Source organism: Canis aureus, chromosome 15 (genome assembly GCF_053574225.1).
Source record: "Canis aureus isolate CA01 chromosome 15, VMU_Caureus_v.1.0, whole genome shotgun sequence".
NCBI classification, from domain to species: domain Eukaryota; kingdom Metazoa; phylum Chordata; class Mammalia; order Carnivora; family Canidae; genus Canis; species Canis aureus.
The window spans coordinates 32,621,313-32,647,620 of record NC_135625.1 but is presented as its reverse complement, the minus strand read 5'-3'; the positions used below and the strand labels follow the sequence as shown (position 1 = coordinate 32,647,620).

General features: G+C 39.8%; 1 protein-coding gene across 1 annotated transcript; it reads right to left on the bottom strand.

Moving 5' to 3' along the window:
* Window positions 1–851: 851 nt before the first annotated feature.
* On the bottom strand, window positions 852–25,249 carry DCTN6 (dynactin subunit 6). Its single transcript, XM_077849011.1, has 7 exons — window positions 25,127–25,249; window positions 17,219–17,283; window positions 8,198–8,303; window positions 6,745–6,833; window positions 5,648–5,695; window positions 3,606–3,748; window positions 852–1,332 (listed from the first exon to the last, which is right to left on the bottom strand). Exons 1-7 carry the CDS (start codon window positions 25,147–25,149, stop codon window positions 1,234–1,236), a joined length of 573 nt encoding a protein of 190 aa, XP_077705137.1. The 5' UTR covers window positions 25,150–25,249; the 3' UTR covers window positions 852–1,233.
* Window positions 25,250–26,308: the final 1,059 nt, after the last annotated feature.

Below are 26,308 nucleotides of genomic sequence, written 5' to 3'. Positions count from 1 at the left end.
TCTTTTATCTAGAAAATTTCCATGATCAACAAAATTCTAAGTTGAGATCACCAGGGGCAGAATAATAAACAAATAGCAGTTATCAAAATAGGGCATTTATGTGATACTAGCCCTTTTTCAACCCACTATATGTAGCAGTACAGTTTTCTAACTTGAGTCATGAGTGTACTTACCAAAACTGAATCATTCAACTTTGGAACAAAGGCTAGTTTGTACCTGTCAGTTTTATAACTTCAAAAATTGTTTTTACCATCTAATTAAATATTTAATTTCAAGAGAAAATATTTTAGAATTTAATGTCTTAGTATTAATCAATAGCTGATTCAGTTGAAAAGTATATTCTATCAAATGTATATGCACTTGAATTATTAAAACTTAGAATTACAATAAAATCCTCAATATGTTGCTACCATATAATTAGATACATTATAACATCATTAGTAATGTGCCAAAATAATTTCAGAAATTTATAAATATATCAAAATCTCTTTTAGTTTCATTGTCCTCAGAAACCCAGGACCATTCAATGGTTATTTACGTGTCATTTTCATCAGCGATCATTCTTACTGATTTTGTATGCTACTGAATACATCTTTCCCTAATTATTTGTTTTACTAAAATGAAAATGATTTTTTTTCTTGGAAACAAAATGAAGTCAAGTTAATTCAACAGCTGCTGCTACTTCACCTGAAATTTTAAATAGCTCCAAAGCCACAAAAGGAAAAGGTAAATACATTAGTACGTGCTAGAGCACGTGCTAGAATCTTTAACCTAGCTAGTATGCAATAAAAATTAAAAAATCTACTTTGGGAAAGTTAACACAAGTGGAAAAATTGATTAAAGTATGTTCATTAAGGGTCTTGTCATTAGCACTTTTATTTAGTACAATATATGCTAGAATATAAATACATAACAATATGCCCTTTCTTATCACGGAGTCTTTTATACAACTAAAATTCATTTTATATGACAACATTTTATATGACAAAAGAAAAATAAATCAAACCTGGAAATTCTCAGAAAAGGAGCAAGGATATAGGAAAATAATGCATTTTATATAAATTATAGAGGACAGTTACAAAGAAAATCCATTACCTTCCTCTCTGACTCAATTTTACAAAATAAAATCAACACATATTATTCTGTGAATTGCTAGGAGTACGTGAACAACTGTGGCCCTTTCAAAAGACAGTAGTCAAAGACAAACTGTTATCTTGATGTCATATATTGTTCTTAGTTCTTAACTGGAGTTGAGCTTCCTTTCATAGTCTTCTTTAGGTGGTGGTAGTTTGGCAAGATTTTCATCAGGAAATCCAGCTGTAGTGTCTGGGGCTAAAATGATAAGATAATTAAGGACTGATAAGCAGAAAGCAAAGTTAAGAGTACCAGGCAGAAATAATTACCACCAGGCCAGGGAAGTATACGTGATTTTCACTGGCTTATTTTCACTTAAGTGTTTAGGTTTTTAAAAATTTTTTTTTAATTTACAATGAATATATATTCAGTTTGGTAATAAGAAAAAGTCAAAAGATTTTACATATAAAAATAGACATGATTCAGTTTTCAACCCTGCTTCTGAAGACTTTATCATGGCCTCCAAAAAGTTAAACGTTTCTAATCACAATACCTGGAGCACAGCACAGTGAATGTAGTACAGTTCTAATCATAGAATACACGGAGTACACTGCTTTCCACAGGACCTACACAGCACATAGCTATATTCCTCACCTGCTCTTCACCCTTCATGTATCAGCTCTGCCCAAACTTCCCTCGTGAAGCTCAGGAGGGGTACTTGTGACAAGCAAGGAGTTTTGGCCCTTCGTATCATGATTCAATAAGCCTGGGGAATCCTTCATTTAAAAAGGACCTCTATGTGATCACTGTGATCAGTAAAATGTGGAAAACAGTATGTACTAAACTTCAGATATTCTTACTCACTTAATTCTAATCTCCTTTAACCCAATTCATTTCATTTCTCCCTCTTCAATCATTTTTGCTGTTATGCAGAAAGAAAGAAAAGAAAAGCTGGATTTGTCCTTATTGCCTTTTTAGTCTATAGAAGTAATACTCATTTATAATTGTAATAAAAGCCAAACATCAGAGAAACAATAATCCAAAGAAAACTGGAGTTTTAATTTCTGATAAAATATGGCTAAGAATGGACTGCAAAGTGATCAATGGCTTGAAAAATATTTTCTTTTGGGAGAGGGGAGAGAAGCTGGGTAACTAAAACACTATACTGTGTGCCAAGCAATGAGGCTCAAAACCTTAATCAGTATGTCTTCTGTCCAAAGAAAGCCTCAATTGCCCTATCTTATTTACCTCCTTCATAAAACTCTAAATACATATTCTTCATTATTGTTGGTTCTTAGGAGGAGAAGATAATTTCTCATAAGACAGGAAAATATCCAAGCATATTTGCATATTCACAAACTGTGTTTATTTTCAAGTCATCTATGTTGGTAAACTAATAGATGAATCCAAGTTGACTTTCCAATATAAATTTGGCACAGTCATTCCTTACCCTGGAAGGGTAATTGATATTTTAAGACTGAATCAACATTTTATAAAGTTTGGTGACACAGCTTCAGTAAAAACATGTAAGACCAGGAATAACATCTCTGGATTTTCTTTTCTTACCATCAACTTGTCATTGTCACCTTTGTTTACATTTTTGATAATAACTGAAAGACTGAATAATTTCATTGCAAATAAATTCTAGCGTTAGTAATGTTTCTGTAATGTTTTACTTTAATCATTTACTTTTCCTTTTTTAAAGATTTTATTTATTTATTCACAAGAGAGACAGAGAGAGAGACACACAGACACAGGGAGAAACAGGCTCCATGCAGATAGCCCGTCACGGGACTCGATCCCAGGTCTCCAGGATCACACCGTAGGCTGAAAGTAGCACTCAACAGCTGAGCCACCTGGGCTGCCCAATCATTTACTTTTTAAATAGCAGACTTGCGGCCCCAATAGAAAAATAATGTGATATTTTGGAGAAAATCTATAGCCCTAGAAAGAACTTTTTTTAAAACTACAATTAATATACAATGTTTTATTGGTTTCAATTAGAACATACTGACTCAACAATTTGATAAGTTACTCAGTGCTCACCATGATAAATGTAGTTGCCATCAGCAACCATACAACATTATTACAATATTACTGACTACCTACCCTGTGCTGTACTCTTCATTTCTGATTTATTTATTTATTTGTTTTTTGATTTATTTATTTTTAATAACTGGAAGCTTGTACCTCTTAATCCTCTTTATCTATTTCACCCATCCCCCACCACCTCTTCTGTGGCAACCACCAGTTTGTTCTCTGTATTAAAACCTTTGTTTCTTTAAAAAAATTTTTTTTTATTTATTTGAGAGAAAGAGAGCAGAGCAAGAGAGAGAGCATAGGGGAGTGGCAGAGGGAGAGGAAGAAGCAGGCTCCTCACTGAGCAGGGAGCCCAATGTGGGGCTCGATCCCAGCACCCTGGGATCATGACCTAAGCCAAAGGCAGACGCTTAAGTGATTGAGCCACCTAGGTGCCCCAGAAAGAACTTTTTTTAAAGACAGGTTCTAAAAAAAAAGACACGTTCTAATACCTGTGGTCGCTCAGTCTGTACCCGACGAAGGCAGTCTGCACCGTAAATCACTGTATTCTCAGGGATGACCTCAAACGTATTCAGGCTGCAGCAAGCCCCAATGATGCAACCACTTGTCAGTATTACATTTCTGCCCACATATGCTGCAGAAAAAAAAGAAAGAACTGAAAGTTAAGACAAATGATTAGAATGTTAACTTTTTTCCTAAAATGATCTGAGTATAAAAATGCAAACTAGTCTTAAAAAAATTAAAGGAGGGCAGCCTGGGTGGCTCAGCAGTTTAGCACCGCCCTCAGCCCAGGGTGTGATCCTGGAGACCCGGGATCGAGTCCCACGTCGGGCTCCCTGTATGGAGCTTGCTTCTCCCTCTGCCTGTGTCTCTGCCTCTCTCTCTCTCTCTGTGTCTCTCATGAATAAATAAGTAAAATCTTTAAAAAAAATTAAAGGAAATATTTCAGTTCAGTGTAAAGCAAAGAGGTAGACGCCAGACTAGTGTTAGATGAATTAAAAACAGAGCTTTGCTGACTGGCTGTGTCACCTTGGGCAAGTCACTGTAAATTCTCTGAGTGAGTTTATCTGTAGGACGGAAAGACCAATCTACTTACAGTTTGTTGTAAGGAATAAATGAGGTAAGTGCTAAGTACAGGTTTGACACATAGTAAGTATATAATTAGAAAATAACAGTAATAATTGGTAATCCAAATTAAAATAAAAACCATTAAATAAATTAACAAGAAACATTTTAGGGGTGCATGGATAGCTCAGTCAGTTAAGCATCTGCCTTCAGCTCAGGTCATAATCCCAGGGTCCTGGAATCCGATCTTATATTGGGCTCCCTGCTCAGCAGGGAGGCTACTTCTCCCTCTCCCACTCCCCTGGCTTGTGCTCTTTCTCTCTGTCCAATACACAAAATCTTTAAAAAAACCAACAAACCAACCATTGTCTTTCATGTCAATCAGGACCATCAAAGATAAGTCATTATTCTAAAGATGTCTAATCGTTCAGGTTTTCTGGACTGTAGTGCGACGGACACACTCTTGGAGCTGCTTTCTAGTAGTGGAGGTGACTTTATATGACCTCCAGCCTAGCTCCATTTATGATAAGTAGCTTCCACTTGTTCCTGACTGGCTATGGTAAAGTAGTCCTGATATTAAAGAAAACCAACTTCAGGACACCTGGGTGGCTCAGCGGTTGAGCATCTGTCTTTGGCTCAGGGCATGATCCCGGGGTTCTGGGATCAAGTCCTGAATCGGGCTCCCTACAAGGAGCCTGCTTCTCCCTCTGCCTATGTCTCTGCCTCTCTCTCTGTCTCTCATGAATACATAAATAAAATCTTTAAAATAAATAAATAAAGCAAACTGCTACAAAAAAAAAAAAGATTTTCTTTAATTCTGCAATTATATTAATCAATTATCACCTTAACATTTTAATTTAATTCAATTCTGATTTAAATGTACACAGCTGAATGTTTTTTAAGAAAGGAAGGAGGGAGGGGAAAGAGAGAATCTTAAGCAGGCTCCACGCTGGATATGGGGCTCAGTTTCACAACCCTGAGATCATGACCTGAACCCAAATCAAGAGTTGGACACTTAACCAACTAAGCTACCCAGTCAGATCCACTGCTGAATTTTTAATTCAATGTATTAAATACATTATTAAGTTCCTTATAGCAAAGAATTAGTCTCATAACTATTTTAGTCCACTTTCAACCATACTTTCCTTCTACTTTGCCATAGTTTGTCCTTAGGTTATTTTCTAGGACACAATAAAGAGAAAGGAGGTAATCACATTCTTTTTTCTTAATATTTTATTTATTTATTTGAGAGAGAACGAGAGAGAGCAAGACAATGAGAGAGAGCATGAGCGGGGATGGGGGGTTGGGGAGGCAAAGGGAGAAGCAGACTCCCCACTGAGCAGGGAGCCCCATCCAGGGCTTGATCCCAGGACTCTGGATCATGCTGAAGGCAGACACTTAACCAAATAAGCCACCCAGGCACCCCATGGTAATCACTTTTCACAATACAATTCCAACTATAGCTTACCTTTTGATTCAATAACATTATTATCTCCCATTTTCATGGCTTGGGAATCTGTAAGCCAGAGTTAAGTAAACACTGTAAATATGTTCATCTTATTTTTTCCCTCTACTAATTCACTATATCCTTACCAGGCACTGGGGCAGAGGACAAAGGCATGGAAAGGGCCATGCAGACCCAGTCTGGCCAGAACTTTTTGCTCAGGGTAGCCTGAAAGTAAAGTTTTAATTGTTAAATACAAGTATCTCTAAGTATATATAAATGCCTTCTATGTTTTTTAAAGAAATGAGCATCTTTTACCCCAATTCTATGAGTAACATATTTTTACTCATAGACTGTTTTAAGAAAATTAAAATTACTTATCACCAAATCACTTAAAGATAACACTGTTAACAGTGTGATATATCTTTATATTCTACATATAATTCCCATTATATAACTGGGAATCAAACTGTATAAATTTCTACAGCTCACTTTATTTGGTTTAATTAAATCCACAAGCAAGCATTATCCCATAGCATTAAAATCTTCAAAAACGTAATTTAAAATGACTGCTTTATGGCCCTAATAGTCCATTCTGTGTACTTACAGCTTAATTTATTTCAATATTTTGTTATTGTTAAACATTTAGATTTTTTTCCATCGAGTTTTCCTATAATAAAATAATGTCTAGTGACACCATGAGAAGATTTTTCTATCTTTTTAAAGCAAAAGAACTGGTAGCACTCTGGGGGGGGACAAACAAACAATGGAATATTTCCATCCCCATCTACCAATTTCTTTGCATCAGGCAACTCAGACAACACACTGTTAACCTAAGCTATACAGGAATCAAATGGACAGAGCTGAGGTTCTTTAACCAGGATAGAAGCCAGGATTCCTGTTTCTATATCTACTGCCACTCAATCATTGCTATCTGTCAATAAGTTGTAGCAACAGGAGCAAGATGCTACCTAAAGATACGTATGTGTGTACATGCATGAATGTATACTTATAATCTATCTGATATACTGATAGATAAAATATGACAATTTCTATGGAATGGATTTGGATACTAAAGACAGCTGTGAAGAAGAGGTTACTTAAGTTATTGTAAAGGATACAACAGCCAACTTCAAACACATTATTGGTGCCAATGATCATAGGTTTTGGTTCTGGATCCTCAGCATCAGGGGTGATATTATCAGGGTGACTATAAAAAGAAGAGACAAATCATTGAAGTCAATAATGCAATAAACACTTCTCTTGTTTTAGAATTTGGGTTCATTCTTTCAGTTTACCTCCATCAAGCTTAAAATGTGTAACTACATAAGTAATTTCTTAGTCCAAGTGAATTGTTTATCCTTTATGCTGAAGAATTGATTTTGAGTTGAAAAAGAACTACTGAAATGTAAAGAAGCCATAGGCAGATACCTAAAGAATCAAAGACGAACTTTCCTTTGCTTGTTTTTAAAGCTCAAAGTCCAGAGGGCCTTTTCCAAGACAAGGTAAACATGTTGCCGGCTATCATTTTTAGTTTCTTAAATTGTAATCAAAATCATGCGCAGCTTGAAAAATTTCCATTCTTAATAATCATTTGAGATTGTGAAAAGCAAACAGATATTCACATAAAATAATTATTTTATGCTGTTAGGTAGTTTGAAATACTTGGAACATAAAATGTTTGCGGTCTAAGAGGAAGCCATTTTTTAAATGGAGCTTTATCTCTGACAGTTGAGTTACTACAGAATATGGCTGTTGTCAACTGACTTACACTAAAGGTGCCAAAATGAATTTTAAAAAGAAACTGCTTAATATAGTAAGAAACTCCCAAATTCTAAGTAAGCATTAAGACAAATCAATCTCTTTATCACAGTTAAATATTTTCCCAAGGTCTTTCTTACAAATTCCATACATTGTTGCTATAAATTAGGTATAAGCTTGAATTTCCTGCCAAAATTTTATCTAGAAAGCTTTACAAATGCTTAAGAAAACTTCACAGGTATTAGAGTCTCGTTCACTAAAATCATGTACATGTTTAACATTTTATTATTTTTTTAATCTTTAAAGTTAAAAATTGCCTCTAGAACCCCCAAATTTTCAAACAGAACTCTGGGTGTTACCCCCACAAGGCATATGAAAAAGTACATCAGAGTTAATTAAGTCCATGTGTCTGGGTATAAGAAATAACATTTCAGCCAGAACTGAGAAATCCAATCAAGACACTCTCTTCAGCGTGGTCAGCACAGTACTTGGTCGCTGGAGTCAGGAAACGTTTGCTTCAGGCACAGAAGAGGTAGTGACATGTAAGGGGGAGGTTATCAGACCAAGAAGGGGAGACTCTAGTCAGCTACCAATGAGTTCTCTCACCTCAGACAAATCTCTTCACCACCCATTTGGCCTCTGGTTTCCTCATTTACGAATTACCTGTGTTGAAAAGATCCTTAATGTTTCTCTAGTTTTAATATAGTAGACTTGCCAGATGTCTGCTGTAAACATTCCTATAGATAGCTGAAATTAATTAAAAAAAAAAATCTGTGGTACTTTGTTCAGAGTGTCTGTAAGGGTCTTACTCACGCATTTATGATAAGTGCCTGTTCTTCTATGAGGTTACCCTCACCGATCACTATCGGCCCGGCTTCTGCAATAATTCGGGCTTTAGGGTGTATTACCGTCCTAGGTCCTGTTAAAAAGATGATGAAACGAAATTACTGGGAGGCTATGTTTCCAATGCTTCCAATTGGAGGGGAGAAGGTGACGGGGGGCGGGGGGGGGATGCCGAGGCTATTGGGAGGAACATTTCCTAAAGTATGTGCCAGGCACCACACTAGGCACTTTGCAAACGTTATCTCTTCAGCTATTATCAATAGTAGTTGGTGCCAAATCTCAAGCCAAGGTGAGTGGAGACAGCACAGGCCTTGGAGCCGACAGCCCTGGCTTCCTGGCTATTTGGAAGCCTTTGCTATCTCAGCAGTGAAATGGGGGTGTGAGGATACCAGTCTCCCTGAGTCGTTATAAGGATTAGATGAGATAATGTTCGTGGACAGGGTATTTTGCCACATTTTTGGCAATAAAAATCAGTTCCTTTCCTTGTTTTGCTTTTCCTATAAAAGTGAGGCTCTCTGCTTACGCTGGTGCTTTCTCATGCTAGTGGGCCACGGAGCACTGTCTTACGCTGCTGCACTAGAATTAGACTTTTTATTAAGTGGCTGAGAGGAAACACAGGTGGAAGGGGGGGACAGGAAACATGGAAACCTTACCTTTGTTACTTTGTCACCATCCCTACAGCAAGCCCCACCCCTGGAAGGAGGCAGAGCTTCTGCTGTGTCTGGTGGAAGACATGATTTTAACCAGGTAAAGGTTGGAAAAGGTTACAAGGAGGCAGTGCAAGGAGTCAAATGTGATTGCTGGAGTCCTAAGACTCTGAAATAGGCTAGCTGAGGCAACGTGTTCTTCCTCAAATTGAAGGGGGCAGGAAGGGGTCTTAGTCTCAGCACATCCACTTTGAGATCACAGCAGAGGAGAGGCACTGACTGCTTTAACAGGGATAGGATTCTGGAGTGCTAACACATTCCCTCCCCTGGTTCTTCATTTCCTAAGGGCCCAGTGCTTACGTGATAATGAAACCACTTGTGAGAAAATATACCCTCACTTTCACCACTCCCTGAAGCCCCAGCCCCAACCACCCCAAGGCCAAGGCTATTTTTATTGGTAAACAAGCAGACATGAGGTAACTGACTGAAAGGAAGAGAGCAGTGTGGACAGAAGGTAGAGAGGCAGTCAGGAAGATGACACTGTCCATGTAACCCAATATTCGACTGTGTAAATTAATTTATCAAATAATCATTATCTGCTTTTGACAGGCAAGATGCAGGGCTATATACATTACAGGAAAGCAAAATGGAATACCTGTTACTTTTGCCCTTTTGAGCTTGCATATCTTCATTTTGTTTTTTTTATTTGAAAACTGGAAATATTTAACCTACTCACACAGATGTATTAAAATAAATAAGGAGGTGTTCTGGGGCCTAGAGAATTGTTAAGGAACCTCTGTGCAGCTTTGTTTTTCCCCTAACAATGAAGAGCTGAGGACTGATAAGGAGGGTGGGGCCCAAGACAGGATGCACAGTCAAAGGACCGCACAGTCTGATAAGAAATAACATGAGAGTGGCTTTGTTATTTCTGTCACCTCTGGCTCCCCAAATCCTCAGCTGCGAAAGTAAAATTTCTCTGGCAGCTTCTCCTATTCAGGATGGAAGATGGGATCTCCCGGATCTCTGGGAAGGTTCTCAGGTGGCCCATGATTGGGAATAGGTGTGCCTTTTCTTCTTTGTTAAAAAATATATTTATAAAAGTAATATGTGCCCATTATAAAAATTCAAACAAAGCAAAAAGCGGAAGGGCCTTTCTTTTTGCTAATCCTATTCCCTAGAGGTAACTATTCTTAAAAAGTTTGGGGTATATTATTCCAGGCTTAAGTTCTACTGTATACTTAAGACCTGTAAAAAAGGGATCCCTGGGTGGCGCAGCGGTTTGGCGCCTGCCTTCGGCCCAGGGCGCGATCCCAGAGACCCGGGATCGAATCCCACGTCGGGCTCCCGGTGCATGGAGCCTGCCTCTCCCTCTGCCTGTGTCTCTGCCTCTCTCTCAATCTCTCTGTGACTATCATAAATAAATAAAAATTAAAAAAAAAAAAAAAAAAAGGGACACCTGGGTGGCTCAGCGGTTGGGCATCAGCTCAGGGCGTGATCCTGGAGACCCGGAATCGAGTCCCACGTCAGGCTCCCTGCATGGAGCCTGCTTCTCTCTGTGCCTGTGTCTCTGCCTCTCTCTCTCTCTGTTTCTCATGAATAAATGAATAAAATATTAAAAAAAAAAGACCTGTAAACATCACTATACATAAAATACATTTCATCATAAAGTTAAAAAATAAAATAATTTGAAGGTGGAAAATATGAACTATAAGCACATAGTTTTTTTTAAAAAATCAAGGAATAGGGGATCCCTGGGTGGTGCAGCGGTTTAGCGCCTGCCTTTGGCCCAGGGCGGGATCCTGGAGACCCGGGATCGAATCCCACATCGGGCTCGCGGTGCATGGAGCCTGCTTCTCCCTCTGCCTGTGTCTCTGCCTCTCTCTCTCTCTCTGTGTGTGACTATCATAAATAAATAAAAAATTAAAAAAAAAAATCTGGTCAGTTTCAGGACCCAATGTAGCTACATTAAAAAAAAAAAAAATCAAGGAATAGTACTTAGTATTTTGCAATTTACTTTTATTCACCTGAAAAGTCATGGTCATTTTTCCATATAAGTACATTTAGCTAGCTGTTCTTTTCAATGGCTGAACAGGACTTCATATCATATCAACACACCATAATTTACTCAGCCAAGCCCTTAATGATGGGCATTTAGATGTTACCATGTTTGGGGGAGAGGTGCTAAATAATATTGAAACAAACACTGGATTCCTTTGAAATGAGAAATTTTTTTACAGGTCTTCCAGCTGTGTGAACCAATTTAAACCCACAGTTTGCACAATACCAGATTTGCATTTTACTTTAAAATGTTCTATGATAAAAGACACAAATCATTCAATGTTAGGTTCTTTATAATTAAAGCCCCTGCCAGCACCCCACCCCTTATCTAGAAAGTCCAGACTCTGGCCTCTACCACTTAAAAGCTATATGCTTAATCTCTCAAATACTTGTTCTTTCACCTACAAAAAAGATTTGATTTAGAACAACCTACTTCATTGTGTTGAAGTAAGGATTATACAAAATAATGTCTGAAAGGGAGAATACAGGGTCTGGCCCATAGTTGTTACAAATGGGAGGTTTGTCACTATCTGACATCAGAAGCTATTTGTATAACTATCATAATAAGCAAAACAACTCCTTCTGGTCTGAGAAACAGAAAAAAGGAGTAGGGATCCCTGGGTGGCGCAGCGGTTTAGCGCCTGCCTTTGGCCCAGGGCGCGATCCTGGAGACCCGGGATCGAATCCCACGTCAGGCTCCCGGTGCGTGGAGCCTGCTTCTCCCTCTGCCTGTCTCTGCCTCTCTCTCTCTCTGTGTGTGACTATCATAAATAAATAAAAAAAAAAAAAAAAAAAAAAGGAAAAAGGAGTATACTTTACTCCTCTACTCAGGTTTCTAGGGTGGTAACTCCTTTCAACCAGCAGGGGGAAATGTACATATGACTGTAAAATAGTAAAATAAATTAATAGAGATGCCTGGGTGGCTCAGCAGTTAAGCATCTGCCTTTGGCTCAGGGCATGATCCCAGAGTCCCTGCATGCAGCCTGCTTCTCCCTCTGCCTGTATCTCTGCCTCTCTCATGAATAAATAAATTAAATCTTAAAAAAAAAAAAGAAATTAATAAAAGTATTTTCCATACTCGTATTAAAATCTTAGACGAGGAAGAGATTAGTATGCTGTGATAGAAAGCAGATCCTTTGCCACTGCTAGATAAGAAGCTAGAGGCACTAGATATTCTGCTGGTCCTCAAACTGTAGCTTTTGACAAGCAGACTTGCAAGAAGCTACCTGAGAATGGACTAGTATTGACAAGGTCATCACTAAATTTCTTTAAAAGTTCATCTGAAGGAAAAAAAAAAAAAAAAGTTCCTCTGAAGGGATGCCCGGGTGGCTCAGCGGTTGAGCATCTGCCTTCTGGTCAGGGCGTGATCCTGGAGTCCCCAGATCAAGTCCGGCATTAGGCTCCCTCCGCCTGTGTGTGACTCTGCCTGTGTCTTTCATGAATAAATAAATAGGACAGTCCGGCTGGTCAGCGGAATAGCTCCACCTTCGTCCCAGGGCCTGATCCTGGAGACCTGGGATATCAAGTCCCATGTCAGGCTCCCTGAATGGAACCTGCTGCTCCCTCTGCCTGTGTCTCTGCCGTGCGCTCTCTCTCTCGCTCTCTCTCTCTGTCTCTTATTAATAAATAAATAAAATCTTTAAGTAAATAAAGTTTCTATGAAGTTCCTTTAAGTAAATAAATAAATAAAAGTTTCTATGAAGTTCCTTTAAAAATAATTGATATTTTCATTTTTCCCTTTCAGAAATGATATAATAAATGTGAATTATACAAACACAAATTTAAAAAAATTAACCCAAACCCCACGTCTTATACAATTTTTAAACATAATGTCTGAGCTATTTTAACCAGGCACTGCACTTTAGTACTGTTATTATCATTTTTATCATTATTCAGTTAGCTAGAGAATGACTGGAAAACTGGTTATAAATCTGAGGGCCCTGAGTTACAAAGCAAGATCACCAGCTTACAGGAGACCTGTTCTTAGGACACCACCGCCACCTGGTGGCAGCACTGACAAACTACAAGTCCCAGTGTTTCGGGGCTGAAGTAATTTAAAAGGTGAGTATCAACTTTGAATTGTGAAGGAACGACAAAAATCATGGGTGATGATAAATGAACAGTCCCATAAACCTCTTGTAGGTCTTGGGGCAGAGACGAGAGGAGTCAGTATACATGTATTTCAGCATGTGACCGCTAAGATTTTGGTTTGGAGAGCTTGTTAAGGGGATATGCTGATGCAGGTGTGTGGTCCGCACAGTGGGCTTCACCTCTGCATGGTTTTGTGCGGGAGGCTGGCACCAGAGAGCCCAGGAATTCAAGTGCTATTCCAAGTCCTGGGCAGCAGCAGCAGCAGCAGCAGACTATAGTGTGGGCACAGATTGTTCCACACTCTTCTACATGCAAGAAGCACTTTTACCTAGAATGGGTCTGATTTCAAACCAAGTTTAAGGGTCTTGAGGTTAAAATGCTTTAAAAATAAAAATCTGTCACCATGGAAAGATTCTTTTTTAAAGGTTGTTGTGAATTTCTTTGGAGCTATCGCTGGCAGGGTAGTTTGTATATTTTCTTACCAAATGTGCTGAAACCCTATTTGGCTTATCTCCTTGTTTGGATAAATGTGTCTAGAGTTGGAGTTGCCTTACCAGCTGATGGATTATTTTTTTAAATGGTTGGCTGGGCTTGATGTAACATAGCCAAAAAGGCATTCCTTGCATCAAATTTCCCTTCCCCTCATTTGGTAAAGGACATTTTTCCTGTCTATCTTTGCCACAGAAAGCAATCTTTGTGCACATTTTCCTATGTCAATAAATAGTTCAAAAAGACACAAGCTTTTTCTCTTGAAAATTAAAACAATTCTTTTGACCTGTAAACTGAAGTACCTGTAAGAACTGCTTTACATGTGATGAATTTCAAGTCAAAGCCACTGTTCTGCCTTATTGAAAAAGATTTCCATGGTAAACGGAAGCTTTTGATCTGCATTAAAAACTCTGATGGAGCAGCCAGGGTGGCTCAGCGGTTTAGCGCATGCCTTCAGCCCAGGGCCTGATCCTGGAGACCCAGGATCGAGTCCCACATCAGGCTACCTGCATGGAGCCTGCTTCTCCCTCTGCCTGTGTCTCTGCCTCTGTCTCTCAAGAATAAATAAAATCTTTAAAAAATTTTTTTAAATTAAAAGCTCTGATGGACAGAAAGAATAAGTGGGACGAAGGGCATCCATTTCAAAGTTTTACCACTGTGTGGGGTTTGGCCTTCCTAGTACAATGGCCCAAGGAAGCCCTGTCCTAAGACCAGGAGGCTATCACCCCATAATAGGACTACAGAATAACTTTCTGAAATGTTTCAAAGCACAATTTAAGGAAATAATGCATGGCCCAAGAAGCAAGGCAGCCTAATTAAAAGCAGGCTTGATACTATGAAACCTTGTTTATCCACACTGTAATTAACAAGAGAGCTGTTATTTTTCCCAAGGTCGGTTTCCTAGCAGCCTCTAATGAAAGGGGTCAGGCTCCAGCAGAGCCTCAAGTCATAGGGTTTCTGCTTAAGGACAATACTTCAAAGCTTCAGACTCTTCTCTTTGATAAACCAAATACCTGATTTTCAAGGGGAATACAAGATCAGGTTTAAAGTTCTATTACACCACTGAAACATAGAGAAGGAAAAAATTACTTCCCTTCTGAATATTTCAGAATGGAATAATTTGTTAAGAGTATAACCAACGAGGGGATGGAAAATTATGCATAACATCCTGAAAAATCCATCAATTCAACTACAGTTAAGTTTACTGCTACGTGACCCAGTTAAAAAATTATGACTTCTTATGCTATAATCTTTCATTGAAAAAATCTATGTTGAACTGTCATTTTACATTTTAACCATAGAATTGTGTACTATCAGCGAGGGGAAAAACCTATATGGAAAGTTCTATTTAAACACTGTTTCCTTATAAAAGCTCAACATTTAGGGAAGGTCAGTTGATAATCAGGATAAAGAAAGGAGAGGAGCACAAAGTAGTGGAAGGCAGCAGGAAAACAATAAAGTGAGTGCTGACTCCTGATACCCTCATGCCCCAATCCTATGCAGTGGCCAGCGGCCCACCTTTCTTTTTCATGATAAAGCCTTTACTGCTATTCTATAAAAGCTTCTACAAATAACAGGAGTTTTTTTTTCCAAATCTGAAATACACATACACACAAACATGTATATACACCTTTGTGTACATTTATGCTAGCAGAGATATCTATACTCCCTATGTATCTATTATATAGTAGGTAGAATGCAGTTTAAAACAGGGAAGAAGGGATCCCTGGGTGGCACAGCGGTTTAGCGCCTGCCTTTGGCCCAGGGCGCGATCCTGGAGACCCGGGATTGGGTCCCACGTCGGGCTCCCGGTGCATGGAGCCTGCTTCTCCCTCTGCCTGTGTCTCTGCCTCTCTCTCTCTGTGACTTACATAAATAAAAAAAAAAAAAACAAAACAAAACAGGGAAGAAGTACAAATGAAAGGGAAAATCTGTGTAATTAGCTATACTATTTTAGTCTTACTTTCCTTCTAGTTATAGAATACCTTTGAGTTAATGAGAGGGTTATTCCTTCAATCATGATGAAACCATAAAAATATTAGATTAAAAATAATGTAGAACAGCACTCTGATAAACATGTGGCTATCATGATTTCTTCTCATAAAAAGTTTGCAAGTGGTTTAGGAACTAATAGAGAGCACAGACTGAACAGAAATTGAGTCATCTTCTACACTTTGAAATTCTGTCTAAAATTAAGTATAAATCCAACCTGGCAAATTCGTAATAATGTTCCATAAGACAGGTACAATTTTCACTTGTTTTCTAAGACATGATGCCTAACTGGCTAAAGGCTTGGACTTAATAAAATTCACAATTTTTTTTCCTATTAAAGATACTGTTAGTATAATGGAACAGGACATATTTTCTCTCTGAAAGTGTACTTAATTCACCAAAAGCTCTACCCTGGTAACATGCAGCTGCTAGTAAGGATAGACTCACATTAGGAAAGCTACAAGGGCACAATATGCAATGAAAACATACATAAAAGAAAGAACAAGTGGCTAAAATGTAAGTTTGGGAAAACTGAATCATGTCCATATAAGCAAGGTGCCACAGGTTCAATGGTTCATTTGATTTCAATGTTGGATCTCACCTCTAACTAGGCTACACTCTGTTAAGATTTAACAGTGCAATTAGCTGGTGTTAGGATTTGGTCAATGACTTTCGTAAATATTCTCTCATTGAAACCTTCAAAAACCCCTTCAGAACCCTACTGGCTGGGGGCAGCAATGCGCCCAGTTCAGACTATGACCTCCCAGCCTTCCCTGAAGCTAGATGTGCCTAAGTCCAAGGCGTCAGACATACAAAGAGAGACTGTGTGGAGCTTTCAGGAAGACTATTTAAAGGAAGCTGACTCAACAGGGAGGTACACCCTTTTGTCTCCACTCTTCCCCTTTCTTATCCAAGATCACTCTTGGCACTTTAGCTATCGCATCCTGGCCTACAAGGCTGGAGCTCCTGGACAATCAACTGACCAGCCCTGAATTGCCTACCTCGATCCTTATTTATATAAGAAAATAAACTTTTGCATGTTTAAGCCAATACTATATGCAGCTGCACCTAATTCTAATACATACAATTACACACAGATGGGGAAAATGAAAGTTGGTGAGGTTAAGTAGTACAGCTGAGGCAAATCAGCAAGTAAAGAGCAAGGATGCTAATCCAGGTCTGTCAGACTCCATGGTCCACATTCCTAGTAACTACCAAGTAGTATATGAACTCCATGAAGGCAGTACCTTTGTCTGCTGTGTCCACTGCTATGTTCCTAGTGTTAGCACAGTGCCTGTCACATAGTAGGTACACAATTGATGTTTCTCAAGTAAATGAATGGCTTTATTGTCTCATTAGCTTATCAGGAGTTTATTTTTTATTTTTATTTTTTTCAGATAGGAGTTTAAATATAGAGTGCATCAGGGTGCCTGGCTGGCTCAGTTGGTGGAGCATGTGACTCTCGATCTCAGGGTTTTGAGTTTGAGCCCCACATTGGGTGTAGTAGATTGCTTAAAAATAAAATCTTAGAAATGTATCCATCACACTTAATTCTTTGAGAAATATTAAACACAGGAGAAATACATTATTTTGTCAATAAAATTAGGACACTAGTGAAACAGACAAATATGTAATACCTAACAATTGTAAAGCATCACAATAAATTAAATTACATCAATTTTTGAGAAACAACACTAATAAACTATTTTCTTACCTATGGTTACATCACCTCGAATTTCACTTTCTACACACACAACTGCTCCAGGAGCAATCTTCACACTGTAGAAAGAAAAAGATAACTTTACCACAGGTTAAGTCTTTAAAACATTGTTATAGAAGCTATCTTGACACTACAATAAGAAAAAAGGTTTAAAAATGGGTTAAAAAAAAAAACCTAAGAGAGGGACACCTGGGTGGCTCAGTGGTTGAGTGTCTGCCTTTAGCTCAGGGCATGGTCCTGGGGTCCTGGGATGGAGTCACACATAGGGCTCCCCATGGGGAGCCTGCTTCTCCCTCTGCTTATATCTTTGCCTCTCTGTTTCTCACAAGTTAAAAAAAAAAAAAAAAACAAAAAAAAAACTAAGAGAATAGGGTATTTAATATACTATAAAATTCTCAGGAGGCATACTATCCATCAGGCTAAAATCAATAATGATACCTTTTAAAAATGCTTGAAGGAGTGCCTAGGTAGCTTAGTTTAAGTGACCGACTCTTAATATATGCTCAGGTCATGATCTCGGGGTCATGGGATTAAGCCCCTAGTCAGCCTCTGTGCTCAGCAGGGAGTTGGCTTGAAATTCTGTCTCTCCCTCTGCCCTTGCCCTCTCCCATGTATACTCTTTCTAAAATAAATAAATAAATCTTTTCAAAAATAATAAAATAAAAATAAAATGCTTGAGAAAAGAGGATTTGGATTCTTTTAACATCAGTATTGTTTCCAAATAGGAAAAAGCTCAGTACAATCTAACAATCCATCAGTAAGGGACTGGTTAATAACCTATGGCACACCACAGTCTAATACACAGTCATAAAAAAGAAAGAATAATCCTTCATGTAAAGTAATACACATTCATAAAAAAGAAAGAATAACCTTTTATGTAAAGATTTGGAATGATTTCCAAGCTATATTAAGTCAAAAAAAGTCAAAGCCAGAAAATAGTTTTATAATACACCGTTATTTTTGTAAAAAGGAAGAAAAAGAATGTACATTCAAAATATTTAACAATCAGCAAGGTTATATTAATACAGAAATCAACATAGAAATTCATAATTTATAAAGATTTCTACTTATTCTCTATGTATTATAAAACTGCTTATCAACGGATATAAATTGGGAGTGCAAACTGTCCCCAAATTACTTACTTCCAAATAATGTATTGATGCTTTTTGACATTGTGACATCCTGTTTGACACAGCTGAATCTAGCTAAATGCTGCCTCAGCTGAGCCATGAGCTGACATGAAGAACTGTGCCAAACAAATTCCCCATTAAATTGATAATCATTTGGTAAGTTCTTCTCATTAAGTATTTTTCTTAGTAGTAATGATATTATTCATGGTGTTAAATATGCACCCAGCTCTATAAAATAACAGCAATATAATTTTAGATATTTTGACTTTTAATACTATTTGGATTTTTCAAAATATTGATTTCTAGTTATTCACCACAAATATACAGAAATACAGTAAGTCTGGGGGCACCTGAATGGCTCAGTTGGTTAAGCATGGGACTCTTGATTTCAGCTCAGGTCTTGATCTCAGGGCTGTGAGTTCAAGTCCCACACTGGGCTCCATGCTTAGAGCCTACTTAGAAAAAAAAATGAAAGAAAAATGTTATACAATAATTTTTGTATACTGACCTTGTTTCCTAAAGCCTTGTTTTAGTTCAGTTCAAGAAGATTCTCTGGGATTTCTAACATAAACTATTTTGTTATCTGTGAATAGGGGCAGTTTTATTTCTTCTTTTCCAATCTGTATGCATATTATTTCTATTTCTTGCCTTACTGCCCTGGCTAAGACTCCCAGTATGATGTTTAACATACTTAACCTGTTCTAGCTCCATAAGATCAACAAAACTTATCAAACTATCTAAACCATAAATGCATTTTAAATAAAATATTAAAATCTGGTATGTAGAACAGTTGAAACTTTCCTGACCAAAATGTTAACGCTTTGGTTTATAAATTTTCTGAAAACTTGCCTTATTTTAGCATATGTTTTTCAACCAGTAAGAACCAGAAATATACAGTGTAATGGTTCACTCATACTAATATTATTTTTTAAGTTCTACAAATATTCATGTATGAAAAATACTAATTTTTAACTTATAGTAAATAGTATAAAAATGTTAATAGTACGTTCTATTTGTTTTTCACGTCTTTTTTGGACATTTCTTTGATAAAAATAATTGTTATTGCCAGGTTTTTTTTTCCCCCCTAAATTTTTATTGTAGACAGGTTCATGTTTTTAAATTTGTCTTCCTAAATGAATGCAAATTTTCATTATATGTAACATGAACTTTAGTAAATAGGTAAATTGGACATGCTATTTTGGTAAATAGGACATGCTTGCCATTCTTACAAAGTATTTAAGCACTAGATATTTGTATTTGCTTGACTATTTCCAAACTCTCCCTGGAGGAATACATAAGGTACTAGTAATATTCATTATTCAATATTCATAGAGAGGAGCTGTATAGCAGGGACATAATGATAGGGAGAAAACTTTTTTCATTACCTGCCCATTTTTTAACTGTTTGCATTCTGAATCTCACAAATGCACTGCCTATTCAATATATAAATAAATAAACAAGACAAAAAAGAGTGTGATAACATTTTCTTAACACCAAGGGCCAAGGAGGTCCTGGATGCATTTCCATAATCAAGGTGAAATTTTATTCCTATCTCTTTAAAAAAATCTACCTCAAATCAGACTCCCTATATGCCCTCTCCTACTTTATTTATTTTACCTAAAAATACTCTCTTGCAACTCTTAAGTATCATTCAGTGAATTTTAGACTTCTTAGTTCCCCATTAAGACCAGTTTTTTTTAAAAGATTTATTTAATTATTTGGGGTGGGGGCACGAGTGGGAGGGGTGGAGGGAGAGAGAGAATCTCAAAAGCAGATTCTGCATTTGAGTCCTTGACCCTGATGCAGGGCTTGATCTCACAACCCTGGGAGCACAACCTGAGCCAAAATAAAGAGCTGGATGCTTAACCCACTGCAACACACAGGTCCCCCAAGACTAGTTTTTTTGTTCTAAATTTAAAACATTGTTCCCATGGCTTCAGCAACAATCCTTTTTAATAAAGGATAAAATCATTATTCACTAGTATCACTTCTCATTACTTCCAGTCTTTAAATAAATATCTATCATAAATATAACTCTATTATGCCATATTCACAATGGGATTAGTTATAGTATTTCTAGACTACTGTCTACAACTGTTCTGTGTCATTTTATATCCAGGATGCTTGATACTCTACTAGCAGAAACAGGACACATGTCAATGTAAGTAAGAAATAAAAGATTATGTTATGAAATAAATATGAATACTTGGGATATTCAATATAACCATATTTAGATCCATTTTTTACATTAGTTTGTTCAGGGTAATGAAGTGTTTTTGGTTTTCTATTTATGCTGGCTATCAAATGATGATGTACCTATAATTTAAGTGAGACACCTGGGACACTTTTGTTGACGGTATCAGGGCATTTATTGGAGAATACTGTACCAATATGAACCAGGAATCATCAACACAATCACAAGGTTTGACCTAGAAATCTATTTCTGGGGTTCCAGCATCAAAAATTCAATAGGAAGAAAATATATGCACAAACTGGCAATGTTTTTAGAATAATGAAACCGTAAAAGGGGAAGGCTAATAAAATAAAATGTAATCATCAATTTACTGGAATACTATATAATTCCTTAACTATAAAAAAAAAGATAAAACTATCTTTTTATCGAATAAGTTTGCTCCTCTCTGAGGCACTGCACTCAAGAAATCAGGCCCAGAGATAGGTAATGATGAAAGGCAGAGCAAGAGTAAGCCCACCAGCTTCCCTTCCCCTGTTTGCCTTGCTGACCCTCATACAGAATTTTAGGCAACAAGGGGAATAGATGGGGATTCTTTTCCAGAGAAACTATCAGACAACATTTCTTCAATGAAAAGTTCAACTTCCTGCCTGACTTCACCCTAAAGCATATCAGAAGTAAGCCTAATGCACATACCTGGAGCTTCCAGTTGCTTAGTTCTCATTCTTAATAATGGACAGACAGCCAAAGATTATCAGATATACCAGGAAAGCCTCCAAGTAAAAAAGGAAAAAAGCAAGAAGAGGAAAGAAATAGTCTGAGGAAACACAGACAATTCAGATAGTAAAAGAAAACTTAAAAAAAAAAAAAAAAACCACCTTATAATTCAGAGAAATAAGAGATACTGCTGCATAAAACCAGATAGAAGTCTATGAAAAAGGAAGTCTAAGAAAGAGCTTCTAGAGATTAAAAACATGACCAAAATTTGAAATCGTAGGAGTGAGGTTAAAAAAAGAGCTCTTTCAGAAAATAGAACAAAGTGAAAAAAAAAAAAAAGAAAAAAGTGTACAGAAAAAAATGAGAAAATTAGAGAAGCAATATATGAGGCATAAAATCCAAATAAAATAATTTTTTTAAAATTTTTATTCATTTATGATAGTCACAGAGAGAGAAAGAGAGGCAGAGACACAGGCAGAGGGAGAAGCAGGCTCCACGCACCGGGAGCCCGACGTGGGAATCGATCCTGGGTCTCCAGGATCGCGCCCTAGGCCAAAGGCAGGGGCCAAACCGCTGCACCACCCAGGCATCCCAAAAAATTTTAAGGGGTGCCTGGGTGGCACAGTCAGTTGAGCATCCAACTCTTGGTTTTAGCTCAGGTGATGCTCTCATGGGATAGGATAGGGCCCCACATTGTGTTGCACTGGACTCCTTGCTCATCAAGGAATCTACTTCTCTCTCTCTCCCTCTGCTCCTTCCCCTGCTCTTGCTTTTTCGCTCAAAAAAATAATTTTTTTTAAATCTCAAAAGGAGAAAAGAATTTGCAGAAAAAACTGTTAAAGAACAATACAAGAAAATTTCCCACAAATAAAGGATATTAAATCTCAACTCTAAAAGGATGTGAATGCAAAGGACCCACGCCAAATAACACCATCTTGAAATTTCTGAATGCTATGGAAAAGATCCTTACAGTTTTTAGAACAAAAGAACAAAAACAAGAAATAAAAAAAATCTCACAGAGGAGTTAAAATAATCAGAACAGCATAGCGTCCTGAATACCAATACTGGAGGCTAGAAGACCAGAAAACAATCCCTATAGAATTCTAAGCGAAAACTATGTTCAAACTAGAGCTATCTATCCAGCCAGAAATATAGCTCTCAGAGTCAGGGTACAAACTCTTTAATATGTCTCTCCATCATTCACATTCTAGAATCCCCCTAAATACTCCCTTATAGAAGTGCAAAGTAACACCGAATTTATTATTCTTAAATCACATCAATTTGGGGCACCTGGGTGGCTCAGTGGTTGGGTGTCTGCCTTTGGCTCAGGTCATGATCCCTGATCCCGGGGTCCTGGGAAGAGTCCTGAGTCAGGTTCCCCACAGGGAGTCTGCTTCTCCCTCTGCCTCTGTGTCTCTCGTGAATAAATAAATAAAATCATTAAAAAAAAAAAAAAAGAAAATCACACTATTGTAGCTACTAATAGGGAAAACTGAAAAAAGGAGACATACACAATTTTTTCTTCTACAAATTTCAGTGAACAAACCTTCCTACAAAGTATTTTTAAAGTTCTAAGTAAAAAGATGGCTTTTTACCCAGCCGGGTGGCTCAGCCAGTTAAGCAGCTGGGCTCCCAGCTCAACAGGGAGTCTGCTTCTCCTTGCCCCTCCCCCTGCTCATTTTCTCTCTCAAATAAGTAAATAAAATCTTTTTTAAAAAGTATATATACATGGGGGATCCCTGGATGGCTCAGCGGTTTAGCGCCTGCCTTTGGCCCAGGGCGCGATCCTGCAGTCCCGGGATCAAGTCCCACGTCAGGCTCATGGAGCCTGCTTCTCCCTCCTCCTGTGTCTCTGCCTCTCTCTCTATCATAAATAAATAAACCTTTAAAAAAAAAAGTATATATACATATATCAAACAAAAACTAGTAATCTGAGTCTTTCTTGAAGAAATATTTATGGCATTAGACACAGCTACACCTGTTTCCATCATTTTGACATACACTGACTTTCTACAAGGTAGACAAATTAATGAAATTCTAGAAATGATGAATCTGAGTTATGTGTTCCACTCTGAAGTCACAGAAAAAAATATATATATAATCTTTCTACCAACTACATGAAAAACTTGAGAAAAGCAGAACATAGTCCAACCGTTTCATCTTACAGATGAGGCAACTGAAGCCCAGAGACTAGAAATTTCCTGAAGCAGTTCATCCCTGGGGCATCATTATCTTAACACCAAACAAGTCTTTTTCTGCTAGCTGAACGTTTCCTGGAAACATCCTGAGGTGTTGGGTAGTTTTCCTGTGAGAGCTGAATAAGGCTGTCCTTGAATACATCACCATCTGTAAATGCTAGTCCTCTGATGCTTTTCATTTAGAGTGAGTTTGTGTGTCAAAGCAATTTTATTAGGCCCTGGTCAGAGAAATTAGGCTTTATAAAATACCTCTTGTCTTAGACCTTATTTCCAGGTTTCCATTTCCATAGTCTCCCTCTATGATTTTTTTTAAAAGATTTTATTTATTCATGAGAGAGAGGCAGAGGCAGAGGGGAGAAGCAGGCTCCCGCGGAGAGCCTGGTGCAGGACTCGACCCCGGGACCCCGGGATCACGCCCTGAGCCAAAGGCAGACGCTCAACCGCTGAGCCACCCAGGGGTCCCCCCCTCCGTGATTATTTATGAAAAGAGCATTAGGGAACATTTAACTTGTCCTGGACAGACGAGGGGAGCAATCCCAGATGTCCCCCTGTCCAGTGTCATGCCTCAGGGAGATGACCTCTGGCAGCGTTTGTGTCCCCATCAACACACTTCTCCCTGAAGCAGAAAATAATTCACCACGAGACCAACCAAAACGAGGTCCAAACATCCCCGTGCGGACTCCACTGCACCCCAGGGTGGTGAGGCTGGGGGCTGCACTGGGAGGAAAAGGCCATGAGACGAACAAGCCAACAATATCCTCTCCATTACTATACACGACTTCTTTTTCTAAAAACATTTTATTTATTCATGAGAGACACAGAAAGAGGCCGAGACACAGGCAGAGGGAGAAGCAGGCTCCCTGCAGGGAGCCGGATGGGGGACTCGATCCCGGGACCCCAGGATCCCGCCCCGGGCCGAAGGCAGGGGCTCAACCTGCACACGATTTTCATAGGAGATCTGGTCCTCTCTCGCTTGTGAAAAAAGATTACGGTTGCCTGCCTCCGTAGAGGAAAGCCCTCAATTTTAATTCCTTACGATAGAACCAAGAGCTGGGCGGTTTTCCAAGTTCAAAGAAGAGCCCGCAGAGGGTGCTCAACGCGGCCGCCTTCCGAAAGCGCGAGCGTCGGCATTTCTCTCCAACCCGGTTCCTTCCCACCACCGGTCCCCGGCGGCGTAGACGGCTGGGGGGGCCGCCGCCAATCCTCAGGGGCCACAAAGGCGCTAACCCAGGGCGAGCGGGCCGCGGGGGGGCGGGAGGGGCCTGGGGCGTGGCCAGCACTTCCCGGGCGTGGGGGAAGCGGGCGGGACGGCCGGACCGCGCAGGGGTCACAGGGGCTGGGGGCGCCGGGGCCTCTGTGTCCCGGGGCAGTGGGCGGCCACACTGGAGACCCCGGAGACCCGGGAGACCCTTTCCGCGCAGGCGCGCTGCGGCGGGATCGAAGGCCAAAAGCCGTCCGGCCCCAATGCCGCATCCGCTCCCCATCCTCCCTGATGGCCACCTCGTCGTCTCCTCCCTCGGCGGCCGCCAGGTCTGGGCTGTGAGGAACCATCCAGGCCGAGCACCCCGGATGAGACAATCCCTACCACGGGCGACCAGGAGCAGATTTTCGACTCCTAGGGAGCAGAGAAATAGGCTGTTTGGCTTTTCTCAAACAGCGGACTCACCTCTTTTGGGCCTTCTCCGCCATGGTTTGGACCCGGTCTCCAGTTGGAGCGGAGATCGACACAACCGCCTGGCTCCAGCGATGATCTCTACAAGCGATTGGAGCGCCTGGCGGGGCCGGGGGCGGGGCCGGGGCGGGGCCTGCGGGGCGGGGCCTGCGGGGCGGGGCCTGCGGGGCGGGGCCTGCGGGGCGGGGCCGGGGGCGGGCCCTGCTGCGGCGCCCTGCTGCGGGGAGGAGAGACCGCCGGTGCCGGCCTCCCCGCGTCCCCGTCCTGGGATTTTTTATTTTTTTAAATTTGTTTATGAGAGAGAGCGAGCAGCACAGACACAGGCAGAGGGAGAAGCAGGCTCCATGCAGGGAGCCCGACGCGGGACTCGATCCCGGGTCCCCAGGATCACCCCCGGGCTGCCCTAGACAGGGATTGAAACAGGCACAGCCCAGGCCGGCACACATCAGGACGACCCCATTATACCCCACCGTCCTTTTTCTGTCTGTTTTCCGATCTCTGCTCTTAGGATTCCTGCCAGGCTCTTGCACCCTTTTCGGTGGGGCGTGAGCGCACCTCTTCCTGGGTGAGCTCAGCATTCCCGTAAGCGAAGTACCTTCCTCCCTGCCGGCTTTCTCGGGTTAATAATATCTCTAGTTCCGCCCTCCTTGCCGAGCTTCATACCTGGTTACTCCATTGCCTGCTTGGCCTCTCCACTTGGATGCCTCAAAGTTGTATCAAACCTAAAAGGGATCGAGCTGAGCTTTTGATTTACGCCCTCAATTGGTGCTTGATCTCCGCCTGGGTAGAGGGATCCGCCGCCGTTCGCGTAGCTGCTCAAGCTGCAAACTCAGTAGGCATCCGAGGCTTTCCTCACCCCCCTGTATGTAATTCACCGCAAGGATCTGCCACTTCTCTTTTTTTTTTTTTTAAGATTTTTTTTTTTATTGGATGTTATGCTATATGCTGGCAAGTTGAATTTAAATAAAAATTTTTAAAGGGGGAAGATTCTATCATCTATTTATTTATTATTTATCAGAGAGAGCATGCACAAGCAGGAGGAGCAGCAGACAGAGAGGGAGAAGTAGGCTCCCGGAGGTGGGGCTGGATCCCGGGACCCTAGGATTATGAGCTGAAGGCAGAAGCCTAACGGCTGAGGCACCCAGGCGCCCCTGCCACCTCTCTAATGTAATCCCT